The sequence below is a fragment of the Copadichromis virginalis genome, linkage group LG15 (assembly GCF_057382275.1).
Source record: "Copadichromis virginalis isolate Kocher_CV1m ecotype Utaka linkage group LG15, C_Virginalis_male_GT1.1, whole genome shotgun sequence".
In the NCBI taxonomy this organism is placed as follows: Eukaryota; Metazoa; Chordata; class Actinopteri; order Cichliformes; family Cichlidae; genus Copadichromis; species Copadichromis virginalis.
The window spans coordinates 7657978-7670082 of NC_140632.1; the positions used below are offsets into that span (position 1 = coordinate 7657978).

Sequence of the window (12105 nt, forward strand, 5' to 3'; positions counted from 1 at the left end):
CTGATCACAAACCTTTGCAACCTGTTGCAACTGCAGTAGAATTGAGCTCAAGCCAATCAAACACCCTCGTCTTAAACCAGGTTCTCTTTCTGACAGAAGCTGTCAGGAGGGGGTAAATCCAGGCAGGTCTGTTAGAATAACAGGCAATATAATGGGATGGTTACTATGGCTTCTAAAAGTGTCTGAACAATAAATTGACAATACTGGCGTCAATTCAAATATGAGAAGTGTCGCTGCCAGATTCCCTTTGCCGTCCTTTATGTTTCTGATATTTCTAGGCATTACAAACAAGAAGGCATTGGTCATGAGTGTATACACTCTTCTTTCACTTTGTTAGGTACAGCTTGCTGGTAATTGGTTGGACCCCCTTTTTCCTTCAGAACAACAAGGTGCATGAAAACATTCCTCAGAGACTTTGGTCCATATTGACACGATAGCAATCACACAGTTGCTGCAGATTGGTGGGCTGCACATACCTGTTGTGTTCATCCCAAAGGAGCTCTATTGGGATGAGCTCTGGTGACTGTGGAGGGCATTTGAGCTTTGTGACAACAGACATCAGAAGTAGTAGAGTGTGGTCATAAAGGGATGGTCAGGAATAATGCTTGGATATGCTGCAGCATTTAAATGACGGGGGACCAAAGTGTGCCAAGAATCACCACCACCAGCCTGAACAGTTGACATAAAGTGAGATAGATCCATGCTTTCACGTTGTTTACGTCAATTTCTGACCCTACCATTCCAATGTGGATGTATGCAGGAAAATTCAAGTAGATAAGCAATTTGTGAAATACTAAGACCAGCCAATCTGGCACCAACAACTAAGCCACATTCAGAGTCACTTAAATCGCCTTTCCTCCCCATTCTGATGTTTGGTTTAAACTTCAGCAGGTCTCTTTACCATGTTAACGTTCCTCAATGCATTAATTTGCAACTAGGGCTGTTCGATGTAACGATATATATCGGATGACGATATAAAAACGTCTATCGTTTCATTTTATGCTATCGTTTGTTTCGTGGTGTCGCAAAATAAACTGTTTACGGCAATATTTTTTCATCGTTTTGATGGTCACCGTAGTGGCTATATTCATTTCTTAAAGTTCTCTCTTTCTCTTATATTTAATATAACCACACTACTGACGGACAAGCGCCTGTTTTTATGCGTTTTGGTTAGCAACAACGACGGTAACAGCATCGCGTGTCCGCTTGTTTATGTTCCACATAAACCTTTCACAATAAAGCTCAAGTTCCTGTTGAGACTTTTCAAAATAAACCGAATCACGTGAAAGAGCAGATTATTTACGGATGAGAAGTAAAAATAGAGCCGACAGGTGCTAAAAAATAAACCTTAGACTCAAACTTAAAACAAGCTTTTCCCCGCAGCACGCCGTGTAATAAATACTCACAAAGAAAACGGTGGCCGTTACAACTTATGTCTAAAAATGTGTCGTTTCATGCATCAGTTAAAACACTCGACTCCAGGTACACGACGCGCAGTCGAATTTACAGAATTTACAGAAAATGTTACATTTTTGTGATTTATATCGTTATCGAGACGATAGAATTTTTATATCGGGATATGAGATTTTGGTCATATCGCACAGCCCTAGTTGCTACCATGTGATTTATGGTTTATGAGATATTTACATTAACAAGCAGTTCAACAGGTATACCTAACAAAATGGCCAGTGATTTATTTATTTATTTGGACCTATAGCTGTGTTTAAAATGGCAAACAAATCACAACATGTTTTGAATTCCAGTTTTGTGCCCATATTTTTTTTTCCATTAGTTTTTCATGTTTTATTTTTGTTTTTGTCATCTCTGCCGCACCTTCTCAGTCTGCATTGTGTCTATATTTGTTCTGTTCCGGCTAGTTGTCATTGTGGGCCGTTAATGGTTCAAAGTGTGGATAACAGTAGCCCCTGGGCCTGTGTAAACCTTAGCCTCCCTACTCTTTTTTTCAATTCATTTCATCGCTTTTTTCCCTCCATTTTTCTTTTACTTCATTTCATTTCACGGAGATTTGTCCTAATGGATTTCACTGTGATCCTGCCTTTAATGGCATTTGCGTTTAATGGATAAGTGTGTGTGTGTGTGGTGTGTGCTTTACCGCCTTTTCTTTTTCTTGTGCAGTCGTTTTTGTGTGTTCGTTTCAATGCGTCTACACCTGTGTATCACTCTGCCAGTCCAGTCCCCAACCCCCTCTTCAACTCGTCCTCATTGCCTGCTTCTGTTACAGCGGAGTTGTCTCTCACCTGCATGCATAATTCATAAGAGTTGAGTTCTGATAAATGCATCTGCAAGGCCTTAGATGGAAGGCTTCTGTTGGGACATTGGGTGCAATTCTCCTCAACTTCAGCATCTGCCATCACTAGAAAAATAGACAGTAGCATCCAATTTTCCAGCTCCCCAAAAAAGCCATCTATGTGGAAATGGAGCCCTCTCAACTGCAGAACCAACATACTGTATACAATTCATAATGGGAGACAAGATGGCAAGAGAGGCAGTGTGAGAGGGAAATTAAAAAAAAAGAAAGAAAGAAAGAAAGAAAGAAAGAAAGAAAGAAAGAAAGAAAGAAAGAAAGAAAGAAAAAAGATTGAAATATAGAGCCTAAAAGAAAACTAGAAAAGAGTAGCGGAGGCACTTGGTACTTATGGTTTTCATAACGGCTACATGTTCTTGTCTGCTCCTAAGCTGAGTGTCTCAAAGGTGTGTTAAATCGCGCACTTCCTTCCTAAGGTACGCTCTGATACTTAGGCCTTCAAATCTGGGGAGCTATTGTGTCTCTCAGTGTGTCGGATTCATTGTTTCCCCCCTCTCTTTTTCGCTCAGCGCCCCCCTTTCTCTCATTTTCTCTCTCTCTCTTTGTCTGTCTCGCCTCCCACTTCTTCCCTTTGTTCTTCATTTAAAATTCTAGTCATACAATATCCAACGCCTCCATTAGTTTGCAGTATTGCCCACCAGGGGTTGCAGCAGCACTCTGCAGCCAAGAAATTCAGTACAGGAAAACGCCAATAGCGCTGTTATGTGATATCAACAAAAACATAACTTCCTTTTTAGAAATTTATTGCTTAGACACAGCACCCGTGGTATCATATTATGTTTCACACTGTTCTCCAACTGCAAAAATCTGAGACTGCGCTAAAACTTGCATCTAGTTTAATGCCTGAATGATTATTCTGCTGAGTTTGTGCTCATGTTTGCACAAGTCTTCGCCCATTTACCCCCCAACCGCTCCATACTGTTTAATGTGGCGATCAGGTATTCAAAACCGGCTCAGGATCAGAGGCCTGTCAGACTGCCCAGGCTCTTCTATCAGAGGGAAGGATGACAGCGAAGCCTTGAGAAAATGCCAGCAGGCACGGATGTGCTTCATCACAGCGATATGGTTACACTCACAGCACAGCTGAGCCAGCAGATTGCTAAAGCGTAGTCTATACTTCAATAAAAGTTCAATTTATGGTCTCCGTTCTCCTCCCCACCTTTCTCTCTGGCTCTACCTTTATCCTCATCTCCCAATACGTGTGTGTGTGTGTGTGTTTGTGTGAAAGTCTGTGTGCATGTCTTTGATAGACAATTACTGAGGTTTTACGTTTGAGTAACCTTCCAAGATGATCTGGATCGGACCTTGCACACATTGTGTTGATGTGTCGCATTAGCCTTATCTGACTCCTCTCATCCATATTCATCATCAGCACACGTCGGATCACAAGGGATTATTCGCAGAGTTTTTCATCTGACTTAATTTGTAATCTTTGGTTCCTTGAACGTCTTGTCGTTCTTCCTTTCTGTTTTACGTTCTGTTTCATCACCTGCTACAGTGCCGAAGGACCCAAATCCCCAGTGGCGAAGGGTGGCGTGGAGCTATGACTGCACTCTGCTGGCCTACACTGACAGCACCGGCACCGTGCGCCTTTTCGACCTCATGGGCAGCGAACTCTTCGTCATTCCGCCGGTAACAGTTCTTCTAAGAAAAGAAAAAAAAAAAAAGTCAATGTTTCAAGCTGTGTGTGTGAGTCAAAGTGAAAACCAGCACCTTCCTGTTCTTAGTTTGATCCCCCTCTTAGCTCAGGATCCATCAGCACAACCGTGCAAGTATCATAGTCAGAGTTATTCCATGATTCCCATCTCCATAGTTTCTTCTATTTTCTCAGATGATTGCTTCGGCTACAGTATGTTATATCTTAACTGAATGCATTTGTGGTATGATATATGGAGGAAAGCATCAGTTTTGAGTTCTGGAAAATAGTTTCTTATTCTGCCAAATTGATAGAACGCTACGGGAGATTCGGTGCTACTTCTGGCTGCAGGAGGATTCAGGCCCGTAATCTTACCTCCAGAGATGGGCTGAGCTGTGCCGTTTCAGTGCAGCACACATTTTGCTGGGCACTTTGAGCTGTCTGTCACTTTTGAAGAAAATGTCTCCTTGTCAGACACACTCTGTGCTCTCTTTGCCCGTCACTTCTGCTTTCTAATTCACTCTCTGTTTCTTCTTCTCCATTGTGTCCCATTTCTCCGCCCCCCATCTTCATCACCTTCCCTCTTTAATTTTTCATGCTAGCTTCTCTCTGTCTCCCCCAGAACCTCCTGTATTTCTCTCCTCTGTCATCCTTGCATGTGTCTCTCTTAGTACCTCTCCCTGCACTTTCAAGTCCATGTGCTATTCCTCCCTCAGTTTAATGCCCTCTGTGTGCTGCATATTATCATTCTTCTGTTTCTGTCCATCGTTCCTTTCAATTTTTCTATCCGCCCTGTCAGAGATGGCGAGCGCAGACGCCCGTCTTCTCCCTAGCCACGCACTCATCTTTCAAAGCCTGTGATCCTCATTCCTTTAGTGCATCTCTGCTTTGTGCTTGCACACTTGCATCAGAACCCCCCCCCCCCCCCCCCCCCATCCCCCTCTTCTGTACTTTGTACTGTTCCCCTTGTTTGTCACTGTTAAGTTCACACAGTGGCGACTTAATGCTATTTCTGGAAGGGATGATAAAAAGTCAATTTGACAGAAAGTGTACGCGTGTATGAAAAAATGACAGTTTCTTCCCTTTTTCCCCCACGACACTCAGCTTTTGTCTGTCTTCTGCTTCTGTTGTTTTTCATTCCCTGTTTCATTACTTTCTTTTTTAATCTTTTGCCTGTTTTTTTTTCCTTTGGCAAATGCAGCTTGTGTGATGTAACTTTAGTTGTTTTTAAAAAAATAAAAATAAACAAGTAAAAAAAAAAAAAAATTTGTGAGGGCACAAAAATCAATACTAACGATTAAGCAAATTTTACATATTTTGATGTCTTTTGATACCATGTCAGTGATTCTTCTTTGTTTTCTTGCTTTTTAAATCCAGGTGGCGAGCTTCCCCGGGGATTTCAGTTGTGCAGTGGCAGGCCTGATCTTCCTGGAGTATACAGCTAGTGCTCAGTGGTCAGCCGAGCTCCTCGTGATCACATATGGTGGCAACCTCAAAAGCTATCTAGTCAGGTGAGACACAAAAATGCTGGATTGAAACTTCCTTTTTCCATTAGCCTGGGTCACACTTTGATTTTATGACTTGCACAACACCTTTGACCCATTAGAAGGCCTTTCATTACTTACTCTTCACATTACACTTCACCTGCTCTCACCACTTAAATTTCAATTACCACTTTTTATGTACTCCTCTCTTTGTCTGACTTTTTAATTCCTCTCACTGTCTGTGTTTCATTCCTATGTATCACTGAGGAGTAAGTCATGACAATAACTGTATTTTGTTACAAAAAAAGGAATATTACTGAATGTGTAATATGGAGTATGTAGTGGACTAAGGGCTTAAGTGGCAATTTCTTCCTCTACATTTTTGCTCCCAACCTCTCTGTGTGTTTGTGTCACTGTAATTTAGCATTAGGCCAGGTCACCGTTTCAGAGTGATGATGATGCTTATTAACCATATGTGCAATATGTCAGTTAGAGAGTCTGTTGTTGAACAGTCACAACACAATAAACCTGCATAAATGAGCCTTTTCTTCACTGCGCTGCCACAGCTTTACACTTTAGAACCACACAGTGTGCTGAATGATAATTGCAAATTGACGTGATCAAGATCATTCACAGCAAACAGATAATTGTCAGTTATCATTAACACCTCCCAATTAGAGATGTTGGTGCATTTCCAGTTTCAAGTGCCTGCTTATTGTTTATTGCTATCTAATTTCATTGCATTTTTTCAAGCTAAGCTTAGACGAGGAGACCTTTTCTGCTTTGTTACTATATGATCTAAATGCATGCATTCTAGCATTTATTCATTCTTATCACTTTTTTTGTTTAAAGCTTTTTGTGGTGTGTCTTAATACTATACTATACTTGAACATTTTAATACCATTTCCCTTTTCTTGCCACTCCTCATGCAAATGGGCATTTTGAATACTTGATTAATGACATTCTAATAGCTATGTGCTTTCCTAATAGCTGTGCACGCCTTCCTTTTAACATTATCACTGTTGCATTATTTCAGGGTCCCCCCCCCCCCCCCCCCCCCGATCTTGTTTGTTATTTTGCTGGCTCTCCAAGGCATAGGGTGAAAGTTTTAATGTGTGTTGAATCTTGATAAGACGGCTTTGAGCGTGCATAGCGGCGTTTGCTAATAAGACGAGGGGAAAGCTGATTTATTTTTCTATTAGAGGCGGATAAATGGTGTTGGATGCTTTTGAAACATCCAAACTGTTAGAGTGTGTGTGTGTGTGTGTGTGTGTGTGTGTGTGTGTGTGTGTGTGTGTGAGTGAGTGAGAGAGAGAGAGAGAGAGCTAGAGAAGGAGAGAAGGGAGGTAATTAAGATTTGGGAGACATTTGCACCAGATTTCCTCTGAAAGTGTTTTTAAGCTTATACTCACTCTTCCTCTTCATATGACTGCATTCCAATATTGTCGCTCAAACAGTTTAAATTAGAATTTCAGAATTATAGCTGAGGTTTGACAATAAGTCACCTCTCTCACCCTCTTACACTGTGCCAGCATTTCTTTTCTGCGTGTGTGTGTGATTGGTTCAAGTATTACTGATGTTGTGGGGACCTTATTTGTTTTCATCATCACAATATAGGGATGTGTCTTCCTTATGGGGACAACATTAAAAACCAAGTCCCTTATTAAATAGTGAAATCATCAAATTTTCAGATGCAGACATGGGTTTATGTTAGGTTTAGGTTTATGCAAGTTGTGCTTTTTTGCATACATGTATCTCTTCACATGCATGCTTTACTGTGGTACGAAGACGTGCATATGTAGAGGAAGCCAAAGTCTAGGAATTGTGCACATCCCTCGGCTATTTCCCTCGTTCTCCCTTTCTTTCCCTTCCTACCTTTCATAGTCTCTTTCTCTCCATACAATGTACACTGAGAGGAAACATTTCCCCAGCGAGATATCTAAACACAAATTACACGTCATCCCCTCTAGCACCAATCTAATTTAGATTGCCCACTTAAATTTGATTATTTATTTTGCCATGTCTCATTTTAATTGCAGCTGGGAGAGAAATTGCTCTGTCATCTTCCTCAAAACAGCTTTGTCGCATCATTAACACTTTCCACATGAACACTGGTGTTTTGATTGTTTATGTGCCAGAGTTCAATTATAGGCAACTTGCTATTTTAATATCATCTCTGTCGCTCTGTGTCACCCTCTCTGTTTCAGCATGGGAACCAATCAGAACTTTCAGGAGAACCACAGCTTCAGTTTTTCCTCCCATTACTCCCACGGGATCACCTCAGCTATTTACCACCCTGGCCACCGGTATGTTAAATGCTGCCAACACCCCGTCAGCCCAGATATCCTGTTGAATAAAGTTGAAATAATAAGTATTTTGATAAAGAAAAAAGAAAAGCTTTGAGCTTTTAATTTATCATTGGCACCCTAATTATTGCCCATAGCCTCGACTTGACACCCTTAGACATTTTATTCTTCTTGTGGCCTCTGCCATTCAAGCCCACTTCCATTAGAGCCGCGTTTCATCAAGAGTGTTTTTCATAGCTTTATATTCAGACATCTACAGACATCCTCATAAATCCCTTGAATCAATTTTTATGTTGAAACCCACTGCCGACCATGCGATGCAGAATGATTTCAAAGCCTTTCATCATTTGATATCTTGGGCCGTCGTCAATATACTCCTAAATATGTATTATATTGATCAGTGAGCTGGATGTGTTTACTGCATTAAACAAACCTTTATTTTGCTAAAGGTTGCTTTGCAGAAAGATATATGATAGAATGTATAAAATAGATTATCACTTGGGAAGTCCAATAAATAAAACATTCTTGTACAGAAACACACATTCATATATGTATATTCTGCACAGGCAGAATATGTTACTCTATGGCAGCGGTCCCCAACCCCCGGGCCTCGGAGCGGTACCGGTCCGTGAGTCGTTTGGTACCGGGCCGCGAGAGTTGAGGCTCAGGTGTGAAATGTATGGTTTTCAGGGTTTTTATCGGTTTTCAGCGTTATTTTGTTATCGTTTTTATCGTTAACTCTGTTTTCCTGGGTCTTTTCACGTGTGTTATGAATAATTCTTCTTTTATTTCGGTACCGGTACTAGTTTATTTTGTTGTATTTATCCGCGACACCTTAAAGGCCAGTCCGTGAAAATATTGTCGGGCATAAACTGGTCCGTGGCGCAAAAATGGTTGGAGACCGCTGCTCTATGGAATAGGTCCAAGGGGTTGCTCAGGGATAAATTAACCAATTACTTTAATGTAGTACCTGCAGGAATTTCCTGTGGCAGCCGAGCAAATGTGGCCTTTTACACGGCTAGAATTAAAAAAGTCTGGCTTATATCCGTGACCTTACTGTTCTCACAATGGCACCCATTCTGCACAAACCAGATTTAGTTTGGCAGCTTAATGGATTTTGGCAGCTACTGTCTAGTGTTTTGCCAATTGATAGATGCGATAAAACTTTAATAATTCCCATGCGGGAACTGGGTTAGCATCAGAGAGAATTTGATAGATAAGGAAGGGAAGAAGGAGAAAAAGGTGATAAACTGGGTAAAAGAGAAAATATTTCAAAAACTGAGTGTAATTATGAAAATGGTGCATAATTTATTTTGTAATGCATGCACACCTTTGAGTGAGTAGTATCAGAGAATGTGCATCAGAGGGACAAGAGTCTGGCTGAATCCTTTTTCATGAAACAAGAAATCAGAGTATAGAAGGAAATCATATTGGAGGTTTTGCACACTCTGTCCTGTCCTCAGCTGAACTATGGACACGCACACACATGCATATACTGATAAGCACTCACTGACGCATCACCCTCCCTACCCCGGATCCAACGCCACCTCCAACGCTTACCTCCCCTCTGATGTGGACATCGGGTCAGCTGGAGGCGCAGTCGAAAGATTGCAGCGGTCCCAGATCAGATGTACACACTGGAACACTTTCCCATGTTGCTTGTCTGTGTTTATTGTGCTATGGTGTGTTGATATCTGTGCATTCCTGTATTATCCTTTTGTGTTACACATTTCGATGTTTTTTTTCCTCGCTACCTAGCCTGACCTGTCTCCCCAATGTGATGTTTGTGTATTGTATGTACGGTCGGCAAGGTCTGTCATCTCGGTTGTGGGCAAAAGACCTGCAACTGACAAATAAAGGCTATCTCATCTCATCTCTCATCTGCCAGTTTGCAAACTCATCTGTGAGATCTCAGCTCCAGCAAAACAGTCTATTTCTGTGCACCAGGGGGCAGTGTTGAGCTGAACAGCAGTCCACCATTCACGCCTATCTCTGAGTTCCTGATCAGTATTGTATCGGGCTCTTCTCACTGCAAAGAGAGAGCCTCTATCACTGTGGTGCTGCTTGTCTTAACTACTGACCCACTGATTCCAGTCGGACTTTTATCCGATAAATAAAACTGATATCCCCCGGTTTGCTAAATGGTGCTTTTATACTGTGAATTTTCACTGATCCCTTGGCTTTGACCCAGGCTGAGGATAGCTTCACAGTGACAATTTTAACTTTAAATCCTTGATATGCAGTTTAATTTGAACTTTTGGGGCACAGTCGCGAAGGTGGTATCCACAAATGTGTGTGTTCCTGTTTTTCAGATTGCTGCTTGTAGGCGGCTGTGAATCAGGCGATGACAGTGCATCCAAGGCCTCTTGCTGTGGCATCACAGCCTGGAGGGCTCTTTCTGGCTCACCACACTACAAGCAGGTCACCAGCTATGAGGACGATGTCAGCATGGCAAGAAGTCACACATGCACACACGTGTTTATGCAAAAAAATAGATATATTTATGCAGTATGTAACACATTACATATTCTGTTTGTGTTAGAATCAGAAAAGAGGTTTCTTCAGGATTCCCAGTTTTAGACTCTTTTCCAGACAAGGAGACGAAAAGGTAGGGCTGCCCTCCTCTGTGTGCCTGATGGAGAATTAAGCTCAAGTTGTGGAAGCTGGTGAATATTCTCTTTAACATGATGTGTGTGTCATCATTGGTCAGGACGGTGTGTTTCGCATGAGCCTGAGCCCTGACGGCACCCTGCTGGCTGTCATCCACTTCTCTGGTCGTCTGTCTCTCTGGGACATCCCGTCCCTTAAACAGAGGGCAACATGGAGTCAGGACCTGCAGGTATGCCTCTGACTTACTTGTGATTTAAAGCATCCATGATTTTGCTTAAGTAGAGTAAACCTGTGTGCACTTCCATTTGTGTGCCGTGGGAATATTTTGTACATTAGATGCTTGGCTTACTGTATTAATGTAATCTCTTTCTGGCCAAGGTGTGTGGTGGGAAAGATTGCGTGAATGTGTGTGTGCTTCCGTCAGGCAGAAAGTGACATGGCAAATGGAGAACTTATATTTTCAGAATGCTTTGCGGATTTATGCGGCGTGTAAGCATGTTCTGCTTCATTGCTGGCACAGCTTCTGTCTGTGTGTGTGTTAAAAGTGTAAACAGGGTTAGCCGATTAATTTCTTCTCCCATCGCTCTCTCTTCTTCTTTTCCTCCCTTCTTCATTCCTTCGTTCCTCCCCGCAGCCAGGATTTGAGGAGATCAACCCAGAGTGGAAGACATCGCTGGAGAGAAGGAAGAAAATAAAAGGTAGTTTGGCCCGAAGGGCGAAAGACAGCCTAGTTGGCTGCTGACATAGCAGTCCAGCCTGGATACAATTTAATGATCTTTGACGTGCCTTATTCACCGAATTATACAGTTATTAAACATACAACCATATAGTGTGTGCCAAGGATAGCAAAGGCTGCCCATGGCGTTTCTGTGCTTGTGTGTGTGTGTGTGTGTGTGTGTGTGTGTGTGTGTGTGTGTGTGTGTGTGTGTGTGTGTGTGTTCTGTTTGTGCAGCTTTGACAGTTTTGGGCCAGTAGTGATGACAGCTGTGACAGCTTCTGTAAGCAATAATCTGTGTGATACTTCATCTCAAGAATGACAAATGATGTCACATGTCCACATGTGTAAATATATCTTAGAGGAGGAAAGTAATTCAGAAACACTGTGATCCCAGAAAGTGGGGCCACTGATGACAAAAGCTGTACAACGCACGCGCAGACAAACTTTTATTATAAGTAGGGGAACCATCTTTTCTGTTCCGTTTAGGTCAGCTTCCTCTGGTAGACAGTCACATCTTTAACACTACCCTTATGTCTCGCTGTCGCAGATAAGGAGCAGTTCTATCCGCTGGTAGATGTGAGCTGGTGGAGTGACAACGTGCTGATTTTGGCCCGCTGCTCTGGCTCTGTCACCGTCTCCTCTGTCAGGACATTGCGCAACCTTCTGGGGAAATCCTGTGAATGGTTTGAGCCCTCACCTCGAGTCACTGCTGCACATGATGGGGGCTTCCTCAGCTTGGAGGTAAAAAAAAGAAAGAAGAAAAACATGTAAAGATAGAGGTGTTCACGTTGTTAAGCAAACAGAGTTTGTACAATGGTGCAGGCCTCATGAAAGCATCCTTTTGCAGTTGTTAGATGATAGATTTTGGACTTCAGGGCTTTAAAAGGCACATGGGAGAATAGAGGACAGTTCTTCATCTCTTTTATCAGTTTTCTACACTGCTTATTGAGTTCAGTGTGGCACAGGCCTGAAGCCTATCTGAACAGGCAGTGGTCTGGAACAATGAAAGAGACTATATGGGCCAC

General features: G+C 42.2%; 1 protein-coding gene across 2 annotated transcripts in view; it reads left to right on the top strand.

Annotated features, from left to right (window-relative positions):
- The window catches only part of nbas (NBAS subunit of NRZ tethering complex), a 179903-nt gene that overhangs the window by 8747 nt on the left and 159051 nt on the right, over positions 1-12105 (top strand). For both annotated transcript variants that reach the window (XM_085431641.1, XM_085431642.1), the window contains exons 7-14: positions 3825-3958; positions 5340-5473; positions 7654-7752; positions 10065-10203; positions 10295-10360; positions 10463-10591; positions 10997-11060; positions 11628-11821. In XM_085431641.1, coding sequence (XP_085287767.1) covers positions 3825-3958; positions 5340-5473; positions 7654-7752; positions 10065-10203; positions 10295-10360; positions 10463-10591; positions 10997-11060; positions 11628-11821 — 959 coding nt within the window. The remainder of the gene's footprint in view (positions 1-3824; positions 3959-5339; positions 5474-7653; positions 7753-10064; positions 10204-10294; positions 10361-10462; positions 10592-10996; positions 11061-11627; positions 11822-12105) is intronic.